The 23,008-nt window shown below is 34.3% G+C and overlaps 1 protein-coding gene across 6 annotated transcripts in view; it reads left to right on the forward strand.

Annotated features, from left to right (window-relative positions):
- The window catches only part of TUSC3 (tumor suppressor candidate 3), a 175,359-nt gene that overhangs the window by 87,863 nt on the left and 64,488 nt on the right, over window positions 1-23,008 (forward strand). For 4 of the 6 annotated variants that reach the window (XR_014014085.1, XR_014014086.1, XM_081220710.1 and 1 more), the window contains exon 6: window positions 11,618-11,707. The exons of 1 other annotated variant lie outside the window; for it this stretch is intronic. Coding sequence is in view for 3 of the 5 variants with exons in the window: in XM_081220710.1 (XP_081076836.1) it covers window positions 11,618-11,707 (90 nt within the window). In the remaining 2 variants the exon portion in view is untranslated. Of the gene's footprint in view, window positions 1-11,617; window positions 11,708-12,359; window positions 13,525-23,008 lie in introns of those variants that run through there. One more of the 6 variants, XM_081220712.1, reaches the window with a different exon arrangement.

Genomic DNA, 23,008 nt, shown 5'->3' on the forward strand with positions numbered 1-23,008 from the left:
TGGTGTGTTTAAAGCAGAATGCTTGAGTAAAGTATTGAACTACACCAGTACATAACTTCAGGGAGTGTAGGATAGATATATAGTTTATGGTCTTCAGGCAGAAATGTTGACTGGGAATATCAAAATGAGTTAAAATGTTACGTTTTGTAGCCCTTAAATGCAGAGCTTCATGGGAGGCTAATGCTCTTCAGAGATGGCTGTCATTTCAAACCAGAAATATGAGTGTGAGGAGTAGTTACATTCATTAAAAACACAAAGAAAAACATCCTAAGAATCTACGAGTAAAACCATGAAAGATAAAACATCATTTGAAAGGTCTAATAACCCAAACCTTATTATTACAGTAAATCTCAGTAGGATAGAAGCTGTTTTCTGCCTTTTAACACTGATGCTCTGCATTATAGGATGATTCACATACATACTAGGATGATTCACATACATACCTTAATGTTTCTTCTGTCTTAAAGAAATTATATCAGTTTAGTTATGTTAGTTTTATGAAAAACTTAAAAGCTCAAGATTAATATATGTTATTACACAATTTTCACAATTCCTGAAAGATTCTTTGGTGTCTATACATTATGGTGTATCAGTAGAAATGTATTTTTTTGTGACTGCTCTGAAGTCAGGGCAGCTCTGACTTCAAATAGAATGGAATAAGCTCCTTTTTCTTTCAAATTTTTCTTGAATAAAATTATGTACTTTATAATATCATATAGGTACGATCTCTGTGGCATATTATTTTGTTCTCTTTCCAAGTGAAAAGCAAATAATTGCTGATAATATTTTTTTCCAGTGAAGTAACTTTGAATAAAAAGTTTTTCCCCTCAGGCAATTGAATCATTTGCCCATTTGAAGATAGCTATGTCCATTTAAACATAGGTAATTTCTGTGTATTTTTGTTTGGGTCAGGAGTATGGCAACAATATAATGAAATGAATTAATATCTTCTTAGGGTATATTTTTCTTAATAAATGTAGCACTTAATTTTCTTTCAGGAGGATAGATAATGTTCTTAATAAACTCGAAGAACATTTTAAAATTACTCATAGATAGATGGACCTGCCTTTTTTTGCATTTGAATGTGGTTATCTGAGTTTTTTGCTTATTATAAAGTCACAAGTAAGCCTCAATGTGAAGATCCAGTACATGGAGTGACCACGTAGCTTCTATACTCCATTTATCATAAGATTTCTCAATAGAGGGAACATACCTCAACATAATAAAGGCCTTACATGACAAGCCCACAGCTGACATGGTACTCAGTGGTGAAAAGCTGAATGCTTTTCCTCTAAGATCAGGAAGAAAGCAAGGATGTCCACTCTCACCACTTTTATTTGACATATTCAGAGGACATCCAAATCAGAAAGGAAGAAGTAAAACCATCACTATTTTCAGATAACATAATACTGTATATAGAAAACCCTGAAGACTCCACCAAAAAACTACTACAATTAGTAAATGAACTTAATAAAGTTGAATTCAATAAAGTTGCAGGCTAAAAAAAATCAATATATAGAACTATGTGGCATTTCCATATACTAATATCAAACTATCAGAGAAATTAAAAAACCAATTCCATTTACAATTCATGAAAAAGAATAAAATACCTAGGAATAAGTTTAACCAAGGAGTTGAGAGACCTGTACACCAGAAACTATTAAGATATTGATGAAAGAAACTGAAGATGATACAAATAAATGGAAAGTTATACCATGCTCATGGATTGGAAGAATTAGTATTGTTAACTTTAACTACCAAATATTATACTACCCAAAGCAATGTACAAATTCAGTGCCGTCCCTTTCAAAATTCCAATGGCATTTTTCACAGAAATAGAAGAAATCCTGAAGTATGTATGGATCCATAAAAGACCCTGAATAGCAAAATCAATCTTAAAAACAAAGTTGGAGGCATCATGCTCCCTGATTCAAACTTTATTACAAAGCTGTAGTAATCAAAATATAATGGTATTGGAATAAAAATGGACATACAGATCAATGGAACAGAATAGAAAGCCCTGAAATAAACACACACATATGTGGTCAGTTAATTTATGACAAAGTAGCCAAGAATATACATTGGGGAAGGACAGTGTCTTCAATAAATGGTATTGGGAAAACTGGACAGCCACATGCAAAGGAATAAAACTTGACCCCTACCCTTACCCCGTGCACAGAAATTAACTCAAAATGGATAAAAGAGTTGACTGTAAGACCTGAAACGATAAAACTCCCAGGAGAAAACCTAGGTGGTAAGCTCTTTGATGTTTTTCTTGGTGATAAGTTTTTGTATTTGACATCAAAAACCGAGGCAAAACAAGCAAAAATAAACAAGTGGGACTACATCAAACTAAAAAGCTTCTGCATAGCAAAGGTTGACAAAATGAAAAGGCAGCCTGAATGGAAGAAACTATTTGCAAATCATGTATTCGATAAGGGGTTGATATCCAGGATATATAAAGAACTCATACAACTCAGTAGTAAAAACAACAAACAAGTCAATTAAAAAATAGGCAGAGGATCTGAATAGACATTTTTCTAAAGAGATACAGATGGTGCAGGTACATGTGAAAAGATGCTCAGTATTACTGATCATCAGAGAAATGCAAATAAAAACCACCATGAAATGTCACTTCACACCTATAAGAATAGCTATTATTAAAATGTCAAGAATAACAAGTGTTGGAGAAGATGTGGAGAAAAGGGAACCCTCATGCACTACTGGTGAGAATGTAAATTGGTATAGCCACTGTGGAATAGCATATGGAGGTTCCTTAAAAAATTAAAGTAGAACTACTATATGATCTAGCAATTCTTCTAGATATTTATCAGAAGAAAACAAAAAAACTAATATATATGTACCTCCATGTTCATTGCAGCATTATTTACAATAGCCAAGATATGGAAACAGTCTAAGTGTCCATCAATGAATGGATAAAGACTTTGTGGTAAATACAGTGAATATTATTCAACCATTAAAAAATTAAATCTTGCCCTTTGTGACAACATAAGTGGACCTTGAAGGCATTATTAAATTGGGTTGGCCAGAAAGTTCGTTCAGTTAGTGAATATGTTGTTCAATAAAGTTCTTGGTGAAACTGAAGAATGTGTACTTAAAACCAAACGAATTTTTTGGCCAACCCAATACCAAGTGAAGAAAGACTTACATGTGGAATCTAAGACAAAAACAAAAAAAACAACCCCCCCCAAACCAACAAAACCAGAGATACAGAGAAGAGGGGGTGTGTGGTGCAAGTAGGTGAAATGGGCACAGGGTGTCAAAAGGTACAAACTTCAGTTATAAAGTAAACGACTATTGGGGATGTAATGTACAACATGGCAACTATAGTCTGTACTGTACTGCATATTTCAAAGTTGTTAAGAGAGTAGATCTTAAATGTTCTCATCACAAGAAAGATAGTCTATAAATATGTATGATGACAGATGTTAAATTAGACTTACTGTGGTCATCATTTCCCCATATATACAGGTATCAAACCATTATGTTGTACACCTGAAACTAATATAATGTTGTATGTCAGTTACAGCTCAAATAAAAGGTGAATTGTGAATCTCAGTGTGTTGTGCATCTCAGTGTGAAGTATAAACATTAACACTTTTAGAAGAAAACATAGGTATTTATCTTTATGATTGCTGGATTGGCAAAGATTTCTTGAAACAGACCATAATGGAAGAAATAACTGGTAAACTGAACTGCAGTGAATTAAGAACTTCTGTTTGCCAAAAGATACCATTCAGAAAATGAAAAGGAAGGCAAGTCACAAGCTTGGTAAAGATTATTTGCTATGTGTATACTTACTTATTTTATATATATAAAGAACTTTTAGAGAACAATAAGCAGAAGTCAGATAATCAAATTTTGAACAGGAGTAAAGACTTGCTGGGTACTTTACCAAAATGTTCAAATTTCAGTAAACATATGAAAACATATTCAACTTTGTTAATCATCTGCATATTGTGAAATAAAACTATAGTATAGGCCTTCCCTGGTGGTTAAGAATCCGCCTGCCTATTCAGGGGACACGGATTCAAGCCCTGGTGCGGGAAGATCCCACATGCCACAGAGCAACTAAGCCCGTGCGCCACAACTACTAAGCTTGTGCTCTAGAGCCTGCGAGCTGCAACTACTGAAGCCCGCATGCCTAGAGAGCCCATGCTCTGCAACAAGAGGCCACTGCAGTGAGAAGCCACACACCACAACGAGGAGCCCCTGCTCGCCACAACTAGAGAAAGCCCATGCACAGCAACGAAGATCCAGTGCAGCCAACAATAACTAACTAACTAACTAACTAACTAACTAACTAACTAACTATAGTATGGCCTGCCACACCTCTACCAGAATAGCCAAGATGAACATACACACACACACACATGCAGAGATAATGCCAGTTGTTGGTATGGATGTGCATGGACCAGAACTCTGAAACACTGCTAGTTGGAGTGTAAATTTGGTTGAAAGTTCTGAGAAATGTTTGGTTAGTCCACTAAAGCCTGGTATACACATACTCTGTGATGCAGCATTTTCAAAAAAAATATCCTTACCCCTTTGGAGGGTTATGCAGGTAATGATTAGGAAGAGGCATCAGTGGACTCCTGTTTTTCTAATAGTATTCCACTGCCTGATCTCAGTGTTGGTTACAAGGGTATGCTCATGTAAAAATTCATTGAACTGTATGTACCCTTATGAATCATGTCCTTTTCTGCATGAATATTTTAGTAAATAGATACAAAAATAAAGTTGTAGTTAATTACAAAAATTTAAATTTCCAAACTAATGAGAGCAGTGAAGTACTGGACATTTCAGTTGTTAAAATCAAAAAAGGTAATATCAATTATACATACTTAGAAAGAGTTTCTATAAATCTGGGCCGTTTTGCATTTTAGAAGTTTATGTTTGTTTAGTATTTTGTTATGTTGTGACAAGTGCCACAGCTCTGTGTGTAATTATAAATAAATACTGTAAATACATCTGTCACTACTTGAAATGACTCATGTTTAAACACCATGTTTAAGCCGGCTTTTCTTTTATTGAACCATTTCTTGGAATTTTGAATAAATCAGGTATTAAGATGAATTTTTTAAAACTTCTGTAACAAACCATAGATAGTATAGCTATTGCTATTTAATTTTAACATCTCATTTTAAAATTTGAGCATTTTCTCTTATGTGTAAATAAAATTTATAATATTGGAATATATATGTTTCCTATTAATGCATTAAATCACCAAACCTAGTGTGAATCTAATAACTACCATAGTTTTCAAGTAGTCTGAATATAAACAATATTTTGAGATAGTTACTGTTATAATATGAAAATGTTACAGTATGAAGATATTTGCATTTTCCTCACTAACGAAAATCACAGGTGCCGCTAAAACTATTGTGATCTGTCAACTACATTCATAGTTGAAGGAAATGATATGTTTAGAAGATAGTGGAAATGAACATTTGCTTTTATCCCATTTAAGTACCCAGATCTCCTTCCGCCACTGCATTCTATGCAGAGCCCCTTGGAGTCTGTGTACTGCTGTATTACTTGAACCTTTCCTGCTCTTATCTAAGTGTAACACCCCCACTTGTGTACTAGATCTTATCGCATCTCATCTATTCAGTGACAGTGTTCCAACAATTCTCGCCTCTTTCTTTGTCATCCTAATTTTTTCTTTTATTACTGAATCATTCTGTTAGCAATGCAAACATCTCCTTACTCATCCTAAAGGGACATGACACCATTTTCCCTTCCAGATATTGTTCTATTTACCTGATCCCTCTTAGAGCAAAACTCCTTGAAACAGTTGTCTACATTGTTTCCTTATTTTTTCATAAGGCTTTTGCCTCACTGTTCCATTGAAAATGCTCTAGTCAAGGGCACAAATATTTTCCAGGGAAATAAATTCAATTTTTAGTTCTGGGTCTTCATATTACTGCTCTCTCTGTATCTACAGAACTGATCTCTTCATCCAGAATCACTTGTCTTCCAGGAGGCCACGCTTGTGATTTTCCTTACTTCTCTGACTGCTACTTCTTAATCATCTTTGCTCGTTCATTTTTTATCTTCTGCACTTATTTTGGTGTAAACGGGGTTCAAATCTTGGTCATCTCTATTTATATTTACTTAATTGGTGTCCAGCTTTAAAGGTCAAATACTGTCTAACTATTATTGAGTCCTAAATTTTATCTTGGGGCCAGATCTTCCCTGTAAACTCCAGACTGATAAATCCAACTTGATCATGCTGCACCTCTACCTGGAAGTCTACTGGGTGTCTCCAAATGAACAGGTACAGGACAGACTCCCCATCTCAGGCCCCAGACCTAATTCTCCCATAGCCTTTGACTTCTCATGTTCAAGTCAAAAACCTCATAGTCTTCCTTCACCACTTCTTCCCTGCCATACCCCACATCTAATCTTTCAGAAAATCCTGTTGACTCTTCCTTCCAAATATGTCCAGATTCCAACGATTTCTCACCATACCTACCACCCTTGTTTGAGCTCTAATTATTTCTTAATCCACTTATTGCAGTAGCCTTTTAACTATATCCTAGCTTCCATCTTTACCCACCATACGGTTAATTTTCAAAATTCCAACCCAGGAGGCTCTGGGATCTGGCCCTGTACTACTTCACCAACCTTATCCATTTCTCCTCATCAACTGTCCTTCAGTCCTCTTGGCTTCTTTACTCTTCCTAAAATATGCCAGACATTGTCCTTCAGTAGAGCCTGGTTCGCTGGCTCTTCCCTCTTTCCCCAAGTATTTACATAGCTTTTAGACATCATCAGATCTCTGCTGAAAATGCCACTGCCTTGGAGAGGCTCCTCCCAACCACTCATTAGTATTGCAACCCCTTCTCTCATGACTTCTTTCCACCTTCACTGCTTTACTTTTCCTCAGTTCATTTATCATTGTCTCTCATATAATTTAATTTTTTACTGTCTGTTTTCTCCCTATAGAATGTAAGCTCCATGAGGGGAGTTTCCCCCCTTATATTTTTGTTCATTGTTTTATTCTTGGCTTCTGAAACAGTTCTTGAATATATAGTGGGTTCTCAGTATATAAATGTTGAATGAATGAGAAATACCTACTTATTTTTTATGACTCAGAGCACATGTCACTTATTTAGGACTTTCACTGAAGGGCAGGGACTGTCTTTTTCATTGCTATTTTCCTAGTATCCAGTAAATACTTGGTGTGCTCAGTTAATAATTGTCAAATGAATAAATTAAACTGGAATAGCTTCAGAGAGAACCATACATAGACCCCAAGTGTAGAGAGGTTGGTTAGGTAGGAGTCCTGGGCACGTACGGCATTAACAAGATGTAAACGTAGGCACTGCTTCCTGGATGGAGGGGGTGGAGCAAGAAGAGTGACCTGAATGAAGCATAGAGAGCCAGTTAAGGAGTGTGGGGCACAGTGCTATTTAGGAATGTGGGATCAGGTTGTGGAGGGCATTGGGATAATAATAACTTACTAAACGTCCATAGCTTAAAAAGGTTGATGCTAATATAATCCTAATGTTATAGGCCCAGAATGATGAACTTCTCCAAGTGCTCAAGACAGATCTGAAACTCAAGTGTTCTAATTTAAGAGCCTCCGTCCTTAACTACTATGATATACTGCTGGGCAAAGTACTTTAAACATACCAGTGGTGGATCTTAAGAATGTTGCAGGTCATTGGATAGATAGTACTGTCTTTTAACTTTTTAACTGTTATAGTTTTTAAGTATTTCAGTGTCTCAAATGAATAGTCAAGAAAAAATAAGTATTTTCAGGTTGTTTTGTATTCGATCATTCCCCAGCATTTGACCATTTTTGACCACCACATTCTTCTTTTTCAAAATTCTATCCTTGGGTTCTGTTACACTATATCTCCTACCTTCATTTTCTTCCTACTTCTGTGTCCCAGGTTCCTTTGCAGGCTCCTGTCTATGAGTTTATGAACTTACAAGTATTCATGAGTGTTTCTTTCTAGCCCTTTAGGCCTTCTATTTTTCTCACCCTATTTACTCTTCTTGAGCAATTTTATCCATTCCCATGACTTGTGAACAACTATGTGCTGACAATTCCCAATCTGTAGTTTTTCTTCCCTACACCTCTGTCATTAGATATATATGTAAATGTCTCTTAGATGTCTCACTCTCCAAAGATGTTTTGAAATGGATGTTTTGCAAGTACATTAGAGTTAACCCATTTAAAAATGAACTCCCCAAGGCAATTTACAGATGTGATACAATCCCTATCAAATTACCAAAGACATTTTTCACAGAACTAGATCAAAAACAACCTTAAAATTTGTATGGAGACACAAAAGACCCCGATTGCCAAAGCAATCTTGAGAAAGAAAAACAGAGCTGGAGGAATCAGGCTTCCTGACTTCAGACTATACTACAAATCTACAGGCATCAAAACAGTATGCTACTGGCACAAAACAGAAATATAGATCAGTGGAACAGGATAGAAAGCCCAGAAATAAACCCATTTACCTATGGTCAGTTAATCTACAACAAGGAGGCAAGACTATACAGTGAGAAAAGACAGTCTCTTCAATAAATGGTGCTGGGAAAACCAGACAGCTACATGTAAAAAATGAAACTAGAACATTCTTTAACACCATACACAAAAAAAATCTCAAAATGGATTAAAGACCTAAATGTAAGACTGGATACTATAAGAGGAAAACATAGGCAGAACACTCTTCGACATAAATTACAGCAATATCTTTTCGGATCCACCTCCTAGAGTAATGGAAATAAAAACAAAAATAAACAAATGGGACCTAATTAAACTCAAAAGCTTTTGCACAGCAAAGAAACCACAAAACGAAAAGACAACCCACAGAATGGGAGAAAATATTCACAAACGATGCAACCAAAAAGGGATTAGTCTCCAAAATTTACAAACAGCTCGTGTGACTCAATATCCAAAAAGCAAACAACCCAATCAAAAAATGGGCAGAAGACCTAAATAGACATTTCTCCAAAGAAGACATACAGATGGCCAAGAGGCACATGGAAAACTGCTCAACATCACTAATTATTAGAGAAATGCAAATCAAAACTACAGTGAGATATCACCTCACACCAGTCAGAATGTCCATCATCAAAAGGTCTACAAACAATAAATGCTGGAGAGGGTGTGGAGAAAAGGGAACCCTCTTGTACTGCTGATGGGAATGTAAATTGGTACAGCCACTATGGAGAACAGTATGGAGGTTCCTTAAAAAACTAAAAATAGAGCTACCATGTGATCCAGTAATCCCACTCCTGGACATATATCTAGAGAAAAACATGGTTCAAAAGGATACATGCACCCATTGTTCACTGCATCACTGTTTACAATAGCCAAGATGTGGAAGCAACTTAAATGTCCATCAACATAGGAATGGATAAAGAAGATGTAGTACATATATACAATGGAATATTACTTAGCCATTAAAAAGAATGAAATAATGCCATTTGCGGCAACATGGGTGGACCTGGATATTATCATACTAAGTAAGTCAGATAAAGACAAATATCATATGATATCGCTTATGTGCGGAATCTAAAAATAAACGACACAAATGAACTTATTTTCAAAACAGAAACAGACTCGCAGACTTCAAAAAAAAACTTATGGTTACCAGGGGGGAAGAGTGGGGGGGATAGATTGGGAATTTGGGATTGACATGTACACACTGCTATTTTAAAAATACATAACAAACACGGACCTACTTTAAAAAATAACAATAATAATTAAAACAGAAGGAACTCCAAATCTTTGTTACCTTCTTCCCTTTCACCCTTAACATGCTTCTGCCTCACTCTGTATCTCATTGGGTGTCACCACTAACTACATACTGTTGCTCAAATCAGAAACCCAGAGGTTAATTTTGACTATTTTCTATCACATCAGTCATTCACCAAAGTCTATTGATTCCATCTCTTAAATATTTCTCCTGTTTGTCCAAATCTCTCAATTCTGTCACTACCGTGGAAATGGCCACTATAGTCTCTCAAGTGTTTTTATACATCAGCCTCCAAACTGATTTCTCTGCCTCAAGTTATACTTTTCTCCAGTCTATTCTCCATACTCTGACTAGTACCAGCCTTCTAAAATAGACTTGATCATGCATTTTTTCCCCACCGTAGTTGGAAATAGGAATGTCAAGTGAAGCAGTAGTAGAAGGCAGAGGAGGAATAGGCAGACAGGTAAAAGTAAAACCAGAAATACGTACAGCTTCAGTGCTGATTAGTGACTATGAAGGTTAGATCCCCAAAATGATAGAACTCTAGTATTACTGAGCATCTACTAAAAACAAAAAGGTCACTTGCTTATACTATAAATGTGTTTATTCACTAGATATATCTTTTCCTGGATTTTAAAATATACTCTGCCTTTCACACTACTATATTATAATCTATCTACAGAATAATCAACTTTAATATATTCTCTAAATCACTGACATGATACTCCTATAAATTAGATATACAATTTATTTTTCTCATGTAACAATTTCACATTTTTAAATGACTTTATAGGTGGTGCATCATTCTCTGTTTCACTTCGGGCCTAAATTCTAATGTACCTTCTAAGTTTAAAGTGCAAATATTTTGTAAAATCTTGACTTTCAGGAAATATCTCAATCTACGCGAAGTATATGCAAGTCAAATCTGACTTTTAAGAAGTTTCAGCTTATTTCAGAGTTACCCTCAAGAAAGTGTGGAAAGGATTCACATTAATCTCTATAATCCTGTTATATCATTTTTATTTTCTTTTGAAGTATTGTGGTTCCCAAGAAGTTATGAAACAGAGTTCAGAGTTACTCTCTGGGTTTAAAAATCCTCCATTAATTTGCCTCATCCTACTTTTCCCCTTTTGTATCCTCTTTTCTCCTTTAAAAATTGTGCAAATCTTGTTATGTTTAGATCCCCGGTCACACATTGCTCCTTCTGACCTTGAATCTTTGTTGATATAGCTACCTACCAGAGGTGGGCATTTCAAATAAAGAGTGAGCGGGGCAAGTTCTGAGACAATAGGAAGTGTTTTAACCTGAAGACATATTTCGGTCTAAAGATGTCCATGTTTGTAAATGTAAGCATGTATGATTTAAACAAAACCTGCTTACATATAACAGTGATTGACTGTGACTTCTGGTTCATACTCCTTCCTCCCCCACCATCTCTGTAATGTCTCGGATCTTTAAGATTAGTTTTTCAAAATGCAGCCTTTTTTGCTAGATCTAGCAGGAATATGGCTTCTGTGAATTATTCCTGGCTATATCTAAAACATCATGTTTTACCTATACTTTTGACTAGCTCTAGTTAGGACATATCAGATTATCAGTCACCACGCCAGATGCTTTACATATGTTACCCAGTTTAATCATTAACGTATGTCATCAGCGTAGTTGGTATCCCCAGTTTATAGATATCAAATCTGAGAAGCAGAAGAAAAGTAACTTACTGAAGGTCCGATAGTTAGTAAATGAAAATGATTTTAATGGATGAGCTGTTACATGATATTTGAAAGATAGTTTCATGACCATTTTTTTTAAAGAATGCAGTATTCTCTTATTTTTCAGTTTACATGTTATAATATTGTACCCTGTTTTTTCAGTGTATAGTCTTTGCTATGACTTCTGGCCAGATGTGGAATCATATCCGTGGGCCACCATATGCTCATAAAAACCCGCACAATGGACAAGTGGTAAGTGCATGTTCTGTGCATCAGTATTATGAACTTTAATCCTGTTTACATAGGAATCCGAAATTATGTTTAGCATTTAGTAAGAAAGGATTCTATTTGTAAATCTAAATATATGTTCTTTCTCTTCTCATTTACTACCTTCACCATGTACATAGACACAACATGCATATATATATATATATATATATTATATATATATATATATATATTTTTTTTTTTAGGGTGAGGACTGCTTTAGCGTGGATTAAAAAAAATTCAGTGTACCACTTATCAAATATATACACATAAATTATTTTTTCAACTTTGTAGACTGCTATGGCAATAATATGTAATGCCAAAAGAGGAAATAGGAACAGTTTGTAGCCAGTGTCCCAGCAATGATAAATTTAATTTAGTTCAGAAGATCATTAAGAACCCTGAAGTCATTTTATTAGGATGCCAGGAACTGTTTGCCAGAAAATTGAAAGTGAAATTGGTGTGTAGTTAAATCAGTAGCAAAATTTACATTAGTAACTGCTACTGTTTTGCTGCCTTCCCTTTCCTTTTGGTGGGTGGGAAATATTGTCATAGATCAACTTTGCAGAATACTGTCTTTGAGGCTTAGTATAGGTTGGTGAAGATTACTGTTTTAAAATGTGCCTTTTTTCTCTAGCTTTTTCTTTATACAGATTTTGAGGGAAGAATATAATGACACCCCTGGTGCACTCATCACCAAACTTAATTACCAGTTCATAACCAATCTTGTTTCATCTATTCTCCCATCCAGTTCTCTTTACCGCTGTTGGATTCTTTTGAAAGAACTGCCCAATATCATTTCATTTCAAACATAAATATTTCAGTAGGTACCTCTAAAAGATGAGATTCTCTTAAAAAATCATAACCACAGTACCAGAATCACACCTAAAATGGTAATAAATTCTTAATTTCTGAAAACTGTGGCTCTGAATGGACTAAAGTTATCCTGTGGCCAATCATGTTATAATTTCTCTATAAATATAAATGTATAATGTAAGCTTATGAGGTTTGTTCTTCATTGCTTACAGTACTTCAAATATCTTTAATATTAAAAAAGCTAACAAGTTATTTCTTCTTCCTAAATTGTTTGTGACTTTCTTTGAACTTCTTTGTGGAACTGTAATATAGGGGTATAATTCACTTTACTTACTGTATGTACCCTGATGGCTCAGCTAGATTTTAAGGGCTGGTTGCTAGTTACAGTCACTGATACTATATAATAACCATTTTGGTCTCATATTTTTGTCAACATTTTCAGATTTCTTCTATAGGTGTCAAGAATATGGAGTCAAAGTTAGACTCTGGATAATCAGCTGCTGTAGTAAATCAGACATGTCTTTTGTTATGTGTACTCTGTATTTTTAAAATCTGTCACTACTTAGAAAAGTGATTTGAATGTCTAATATTCAAAATTAATTTTACAGAAAAAATAATTGGAAGTAATTGTCAAGCAATAAATTGTCCCCTTATCTTCAAGTCTTCCTGACCATCCTATTTAAAAGTGTAGTCCTTTTCTCTCATCCTCCTCCCCAATACCCATACTCACTGTCTTCCTTTCCTTTTTAAATTTTTTCTCCATAGCACTTATAACGCATTATATAATTTACTTATTTTGTGTTACTTTTGTTTGTCTTTTGCCAGGACCCCAGTAGGGTATAAGCACTTGACAGCATGGCTTTTTATCCACTTTGGTCCCTGATATGTTCCTATTTCATAAAGAGGGCCTGACACAAAGATTTGATCACTATTGTGTTAATGATACTTAAAAGTGTAAATTTTGGAAATTGATAAAATTTTTATTACTGCCTTTTAATATTCTTATAACATTCCTTAGGCAAATAAACATATTAAGCATTGCTTTTTATAATTTGCTTAAATACATTTGTTAAAGTATATGAAAAATTCATCAACATTCTTGTGAAATGTTTTAGCTTATGTAGGGGAAGAAAATATAATTTTCCCTCTACTGTTCTGAGTCTTTGGCTGAGGCCCCTGTAACAAAAGACGGAATAACAAGAGAAAAACAAACAAATTGATTAACATGTATACCTCATGTATACATGGGAGATAGGGAAAAATGAATAACTCTCAGAGGTGGCTTAGAGCTCAGGCTTAAGTGCCATCTTCAGTTACAGACAGAAAGAAAGGTATTGAGGGAAAGCCAGTTGTGGAAGTGACCAGGAAAAGTAAGATAAGCAAAAGTGAGGTGAGGTGTAGTGTGCAGATTTAAGTTCATGGTTGCCTTCTCCATTGATAAGGATCTAAAGTTGTCTCCAAGGATTGTCTCTACCTGTAGATTGTCTCTACCTATGTCCTCGCTGGTAGAGAAAGGAGGAGGGACACTGTTGTGAATTTATGTCCTGCTTTTAGGCAGATTGGGGAAGGCAGAGAACTTTTCTAGTATCTGCTTCTTCTCAGTGCCTTCAGCTTAAAATAATTCTTAGGCCAAAGTGGCATATTTTAAAGTGTATTCTGTCACTCTTCATTCTCACTGTAATCTTCTTACCATTTCAACCATTACTTTGCTAAGTCATGAGACTCTAATCCCCTCACGTCATTTACTGGAGTAAGCACCAAAAAAGTTTGCACTGATTACAGTGACAACGTGGGTGCCATCTACTGCTCACTGAATATATGCTAGGCACTAGACTTCACAAATGAGTATTTTAGGCCACTAGGTGAATATTCCTAAAGCATACTTTGACTATAGTGATAATATGTGTGGACCAGAGTTATCAGTTAAATTGGAAATCCTAAGTGGCTCTCCATTACTTGCCCATTGTAATTTTCCTTTTCAGCCTAAGACCTCTACTCCTTTGCAGAGAAACTCAGTGTTAGTGTATTTGTACTGTCCCTTGTCCCCTAAATATATGCTTTATTTTGCTGCTTCCATTCCCGGAATTTCTATCAAATCATGCCCATCCTTCAAATACCACCTAATTTGCCATCCCTCTGAAATGCATTCGTTAATTACGTTAGACATTCTTCTTCCCTTTACACATTTATAAATATGTAGTTAGCCCATTTATGTATCTCTGCATTCCTTTATAATAATAATTTTTTAATATTTCATGTATTAGTCAAATTCTTAACATAGGGAGTTTCTTTTAAGCTGTTTTTCATCTTTACACTTACATACAGCTGGTCCTCAATGAATGTTTTATTAAATGATTATAAAGACTCACACTAGGAGATTTTGGTTTCTTGAATTGTATTATCTTAATTCTTTCCAAATTTATTTTTTGTCACTAGTCTGAAGGATAATAGGATCAACATGTCACTGTTAATTCCGCATAAACCAGTTAGTAACCTTAATGTGACAGGAACACTTATTTTAAGGTTTAGATTAGATTGGAAAGAAATTTTCTCTATTGATTTAGAAAATGTTTTATCTGCCCCCTCCACATTCTTGTATTACTATTTTGTAGGTAGAGATTGGCATGGCCCTTAGGAAAAGGTACTGTGATGGCCCAGAGGAACACATTAAGAAAACAGAATTTTCTATATTTTTAAAAGAAAACAAACTTTTCCTTCATACGTGCATCTAGCTTTCAGCATACGTATTTTAGCTTTTCAGCACCTTAATCAAAAGTTACAGAAATGATGAGACTGAAACCTATAACCAAGTTGTTTAAAGAAATGAATTTTGTCCCAAACTCTTCACCCTCATATTTTATAAAAATATTTTTTCTTATATTTGAATAAAGTATTAGGATTGAAGGAAAAAAATCACGAAAGTCTTGGAAATATAGGAGCTTCTTGCTGCACAATCAATTGCTTGAGTGTGCTGTTGGCCAGAGATGTGGATATGGTTTTGGACTGATCTGAGATGTTAATTACTAAGATGTTACTTACTAAGCAGTATAGAGAAAAGCAGGTTAAAGGGGCAGGAGAATGTTGCCCATTAGTATATAGCTCTTTTCTTGTTTTGCATTTTAACGTATTTTAGCAAAACTTCCCTTCCTGCTTTATAATATGCATAATGTCAACATACACTGAAAGAGAAAATTGTTTTTGTTTTAATGAATTGATTTGCATAATAATGTGTTTTCATATTACTGGAACAAAATAGAAGATTAACTTTGCTTTATAAAATCAAGTGGTTACTGGTACAGAATTATACTTTAAACAATGACTGTCCATTAGAATAATAATAGTGAATGGCTTTCTTTATAATAGATGTGTTTAAATTTCAAGATATAACTTGAAAATTAGCACTATCCTTCTTTGGTAATTTCTTCATATTTTAACCTGTATTTCTAAAAAGAAATTACCATGTAGGATTTGTGGTTTTGAGAATAACTATAATTAGGCTATTTATCTCTCTCAGTGGTATGGAATAAAATGACAAAGTGAGTATCTTATGAATATTTATAAAGCAATTTTATAATTTGGCATTAATTCTTGATGACCAATGCACATTTAGTGGAGTAAGGTATATGAAACAGTAAGTTTACTGTGGTTTTCATATTTGTAACATAATTGAATAACCATTTACATTTTAAAGACTTATTTTTAGGTAGCTATTACACATAAATATCAGCTAATTGAATTCTAATTTTTGTTCATTTTTTCTAAATTAATTTTTAAAATATGTTTGGCTTCAACTATTTGATTTATGTTAGATGGTTTAAGAAATTTGTATTAAAATTGTTTATGAATAATTATTTCAATGTTAAAGTGAACTTAACTTTGTAAATACTTTAAAATTGTACTATGAAGGACTATATGGTTTCCAGAAATAGTTGGGTTGTTTCCCCCCCACCCCTTTTTCTGAAGTTGGTTTCTAAATAGAATTCTGGATGGTGGTGAGTTCTTTTGTGTCAAACTTTTTAAATTGCCTAATTTGCTGTTTTTCCTGTATATGGGAGTTTTTAATGGATTTGGCTTTGTAGCATCTAGTTTTATCCCTTTTAAGCATAATACTGTGAGGTCAGAGAGCAGGTATTTTACAAATGAGGAAAAATAATAGTCCAAGTAGTAGAAGCCAGAATTAGAATGGTGGATCTTGTAACATGACCGAGAGTCATTTGAAGACTAAGTTGATAATAATTAGACTAAATATTTAAAATACATATTTAAAGTTTAGACATAAATATTGTTAGTAACAGTGGTTAATGTTTGGATCTTGATCTAAAATCTATTTTAAACTTTTGACAGAAATTCTAAGAAGTCTGAGGGCCCTGAGCACTCTATGAATCCGAAATGATACCTACTATTGTCTGCAGGGAGATTGACTAATTAAATATGGGTGAAATGTCATGAAACCTCCATAACCTTGACAAACACAGTCCTTTTAAATGAAATGACTAAGACCTAATAAGACCCTAGAGGCTTAAAAATACACATGGCCAGGTGTAATCCTAGAATGTGTCATTAGCTTCCAGGCTGTATTTTTCTATTATCTGGTTCCTCTCATTATTATTTAAAATATGATACTTTGACTTCCTCTTTCAACTTTCGCTTTTAAAGCTTACTTTCTGATCATAAAATTAATAAATGCTCACTATGGAAATTTAGAAAATTATAAAAAATAGGTATCAATAAATGCAACCCCTTGTAGTTTCATGTCAAGGAGAAAGAACACACTATGTAGTTAAGTAAACTGTCTCCGTATAGGTAATAGATGAAAGAGAATGTTGTTGCATTAAGCTGTAAAGTTATGAGAAGTATGAGATGCAGAACATTAAAAGCTAGGCTAGTCATTCAAAATATAAGCAGAGAGATGAAAAGGCCAGTGAGAATTGACTAGCCTTTTCTTGCATCAAGCAAATGCCATAGATTTAAACCTACGTACGCACAGTTTAACAAAGGCGATGGGTCTATGTACATTCCTAAGATGATGCTATAAAAAGATGACAGTGAAACAGAAGTGAAGAGAGATTTTTCAGGGTTAAGATGGTGGTACGATACACCTCTGCCTTCCTTCTTGTTAAATACTGATAGGGATTCATCAAAATGCAAAGCCAACAACAGAATTACAAAGTAAAGCTAATTAAATCCAAATCCCAGAGCATGGGAGAACTTCTGTTAACATGTGAATTTATTGAAATGGACACTGGCATATAGTTTCTTCGTGCTTGTGAACTTCCTCAGAGTTCTCTTTAAGTTGCCATCAGTATGCTTACATTTATTTCACTTATTCCCCAGAAATATTGTTTTACTTCCCATGTCCTCCTCTCATCTTACCAGAGGTTTCATGTTCTGCCTCATGCTGTCAGGGCTATATTGAGCTACTTGTGGGAAAGACAAGCTGATAACAGATTCCTTTGTTGGCCCCAAACGTGAAAAGCCGTGTTTCTTTCTGTGAAACAGCATTATGTAATGTTTCAGAAGCATAAGCTTCACACCCATTGTTAATTTCTTCCACTCTTGCTAACTTTGGAACCCTATAACGTTAGATAAATGTTACCAGGACTTCAACTTTTCCTCATTTGTAAAATTTCAAGGTATAAGTGGTTTCTGTCTCCACGCCACATTAACCCTTACTGCCCTTATAGACTCATGGAGTAGTGAAGGGATGTTTGGGCTGTGAAACGTGTATCACACCAAGAGGGATGAATTTGGCTCCCTGCCCCCATCCTCCCGGCACCCCCAGAGGACATTTGGTAGTTTCTGGATACACAGTTTTGGTTGTCACAACGGTGGCGGCATCTGCCCTCTACTGGCAACTCGTGGTGGAGCCAGGGATGCCGCTAAGCATCCCACAGTGCAGAGGGCACTGCTCACAACAAGGAAGCACCAGGCTCAAACATCAGTGTTGAAAATGAGAAGCTCCAGACAATCTTACATATAATTTTGTTTTCTTGTGTATTTTGTAGCCAAGAAAACCATCCCATCTAGCATTTATACCCAAAGGATGACTTTCTTAAAAAAAATTTTTTTCTAATTGAAGCAACCAGTGAGTGCTTTGGATCACACTGACCTGTGGTTTAATGTTTGGGAGGATTGTATATATGGAACGCCATCACCAAATATAATTGATATGAAAATGTTTTGGGTATAATTGTTTGCTTTAATCTATCTTAGTAAACGCTATTTAATCTTGGACATTTTATATATGCTTAAAAAGAGATGTTTACATAAGAGAGAGTAAAAATGACTCTTAGGCCCACGGAGTCATGTTTATGCCTTGTCCTGAAGTGTACAGGCAGAGAAACAGATGGGAAGAAAACGGGCTTGAGTTCTTCCCAAGCTCTGCCTGTTAGCAGTTGTGTTGCTAGGGGTGGAAGTTACTTAGACTCATTTAATATAAGAAAAGAGGGACTAATACTGCTTTTCTTACCTTGTAGTTTGTGAGATAAAATATAATCATGAGTAGTGCATAGTTTGTGGCCATCAACAGAATTGATATATAGTGGGCCTGTGTCAGCTCTGAACTTCTGATTCTAGCTTCAGTAGTTCAGTTTTCTCTCTGAACTGAGCTAATTGGATCAGACAAGCTTAAAAGACTGTGGAGTATGTTGTTGGGTCTTTACTTAGCTATTAGCTTTAAAAATATATATATATTTGTAATATCAGTGACTGTTCACATTTTCACATATTAATTGTGAAATAACACATGCCTACAAGGATCTACAGATGTTATCAGAGTAAGTTTCACCACACTGAACTTAAATATAAATGAATATAGAGAATGTAAAGAAAATTAATAGTGAAGGCAGTATGTTACTATGCTGATTTGCAAGTTTGTTTGTTACTGTTAAGTTGCTATGTAATGGCACAAGCCAAGTACTAATGGTCTACTTCACAGCATGAAAGTCATCACAAAAATACTCATTACTGTGTAGCCAAAGGGAATCTATATAACTGTATGATTACATGGGACATAAAGACATTTTCTGTCGTTAAAAAAAAACATCTTGAATGAGATGCATTCAGTTAAATAAACTTGTGCTTAGATTATAACTCCCAACTAAATAAATATATTGTCCTCTTTTTTAACATTTGGCTTTTAGCTGCTGCCTGAGAGTTGCTATGGGTTTACCACATATAATCCAAAATTTTTCACTGCATTATACTTCAGTTGTGAATGTAGCTAAGAGCTGTGTTCTACATGCACAGGCAAAAGCATTTTGTTGCAAAAATGCATGCTGCTTAATCTAGAATGTATCGTTAATGTAGCACTTTTTCTATGTCTCAGGTAGCCATAATAGTCTTACACCTTCTCCAGTGCTGTACACTCTCATGCCTCAGGGATTTTGCATATACTAGCTCTTTGAGGGACATATTTTAGTCCTAAGTAGAAAATTGTATAGGCTTAAACTAAATACAATTATTTTATTTAGGATATTCAGGAGTTTTATTAATAATCTTCATACCACCAGCAAAGAGAATGTCAACATATAATGAAAAATTTTAAACAAAAAAACCCAGAAAGATAATAATTGGTAAAGGTATGCAAAACTTTTATGGTAGAGTTTGGAATTGAGAGTCTGCCTTTTCATTTATTCATTCCTTTATTTTTCCATCCAATAAATGTTTGTTGAGAGCCCATTCAATACCAGGTACTGTATCTGCCCTAGTAGTACAGCTATATCATGGAGCTGATAGACTAGTAGAGAGATGCAGTATGATCTGGCTTTGCCCAAAGTCTCAGTCATTAAAGCTCTACTTATTATTGCATTGTGTGGTATTAGAAACTGAACTTTAAAAATTTTGCCTCAGTACCATGGTTGCTCTGTTACTATGACCTGGCGTCTTCTCTCTTGGCAAGATTTGCCTTATCTTTTTATTTCTTCTGATTTTTAAATTTTTTGTGTCTAGTTGGCCATTGGTATGGCTCTTTGCCTTTATCTCTAGCATCTATTGCTGCTTCTCTCTGCCCTCTCTACACGTGGTTTTGACTTTCATCATCACAGTATGCACTCTTGATCCTAAACTCACTGATCTTTACCAACTTCTGAAGCCAACCCAAACTGCTCCTTTACTTCCTTTCAACTGTTTAGCTACTAACAACCCTGGCAATTAATTAAGAAGGACCATGTGATTTGTATCCTTACCACCTATCAAAACATTTCACACATGGCAGATATTAAATAAAAATAAAGCTGAATAGATGAATAAATCTTTCTTTGCAAATAGGAACTCGTTATATTTTCAGCCTTTCAAAAATGTTAACTATGTCTGAAAAACAGTGGTTTCCCTCCTGAGCTTTGTTTGTACTTTGTAATTAAAACCTTGAAGCACATACCCAAAGGGATTATAAAACTACAAAATGAGAATGTGTTTTACGATGTCAAATTTAATCTACTACAGTTAAACATTCTGAGAATCCAGAATAAATGTGGTTTCAGAGAAAATAGTAAAAAAGCAAAGGCACGAAGAATTGACCCACCCACAGAGAAAGGGATAAATAATACAAACCAGTTAGCAAATAACTTAAGTTTTTTCCAATTTTGGTAAATTATTTAGTACACTGCAAAGAATAATGGACTAAATAGACTCCTATGGTCATTATAAACCAAGGAAGTTATTCTCATACTATGAATAAAATTGAGTCAATTATATTAAACATAATAAGCACGTACATTCTAATTTAAAAAAAGCATTTTAGAGGTATATCTCCACAACTTCAAAATAAGACCATGTAAATTTTGGTAACTCAGAATATTATTCATTGCATATTTTCCAACATCATTATATTTTGATTCTTTAAAATGCTAATCAATTATTTAAATAAATTTTTTATATACTTGGATGAAATTAGCATTCAAAAATTATTTCAATATTCATATTGTCACATCACCTTTAGATATAAAGATTAGGAGCCATGAGAAAATTTGTGTAAAATTTACATATTAGGTTATATTTAAATAAGTTTTAGTGCTTCTGTATATTTAAGTAACCTTTTTTCCCCATAAAGCCTTAAACACCACATCATGTGTGTCACATATATTCATCAAAACAGAGAATCAAATATACTGTGTCCCTCTTATATTAAAAAACAAATGCCACAGTGTGATTTGGTCATGCTGTAGACCAAATTATGCTATAGTTTATGAATAATTAATAACCTCAAGGGGAAGAAACAATAGGTCTGCATTAAAGAAATGTCCCATTATCTTGGAGGAGTCATGCTGAATATTTTTAAGTAACAGTAGATGTCTTTCTCTCTCCCCTTCCGTACGTTCTCTCTTACTCATTTCTTCCCTCCACCTAAATATTATTAAACTTTTGGTGTCATTTTAGCTAAATAATAAAATAGCCTAAAGGATGTATTAGAATAGGACTCAAAAATGAGTCAGAGGTATTTTCTGTTAATTCTTGTTAACAATGTACACATAATACATTTCCTTTTATTGTAAGTATTATAATTGTGGAATGACATTCCTCCTTTTCTATACTTGTAAAACCCTCTTCCTCTCTCATCCAAAAAAGTGCTGCTTTTTTGAATGAAGTCATTTCTTTATGCTCCTGGATGAATATAAAGTTCTCCAATTCTGAATGGCTGTGGTAGTTATTTGTCGTATTCATTTTTCTCAGTCTTACATAGTTTTTGCATAATCATCTCCACTAATAAAATGAAATTACCTTGGCCACAGAATGAGCATATTACTTATCTGTATAATTCTCTTTATAAGATTTATACAGAATTGTTGAATGAATGAATAAACGAGCCAAAGAACATACACACAAAATGATCAAACCTGATGGATTATTATTCTGTATTTGGGCTGATAATGCTGTGTGTGTTCTCCTAGCTATTTGTAAAATGTCAAAGTTTTTGTTTTTTATTTGCTTGTTCTTAGGTTAATTGGAGAAAATAAGTGCTTTAAATTAATTTTGTTCTGCTCGCTAACTAGGAGACCATTGACCATATACAAGTATAGAAATTATTACTTATGAAATTATTTCTAGCTATACAATTGTATCTAATAGTCTATTAATAATTTACTTACACAGGTTGTAATTGTTTATTTCTTACCTTAATAAAGTTTAATCTATTTGAAAAGTTTGGACTTGTCTGATTTGGGTTTATCCCAAACTGTGTATTGAAATACAAAGTCTGTACCATAAAATGTTTTGAAACAATTTTTAAATATTGCTTGCCTCTACTATAACTTCTAATCTTTTATTTTATCCCTGAGTGTAACATTAAAAAAAAACTGTTGAATTTATAATATTCTAAATAAGCCTCATGCCTAAAATGAATTTTATAATGGATGTACTAGCAGAGCTGCTGTGTTAATAATGCAAAGATGCTTTCATTCTCTCCCAAAGAAGCAATTACTCTGAAAAGCCACATTTTATTTCTGCCAAGAAACAAAATTATTGTGTCCTACA

This window comes from Mesoplodon bidens, assembly GCF_964165515.1.
Source record: "Mesoplodon bidens genome assembly, chromosome: 20".
Classification (NCBI taxonomy): Eukaryota; Metazoa; Chordata; class Mammalia; order Artiodactyla; family Ziphiidae; genus Mesoplodon; species Mesoplodon bidens.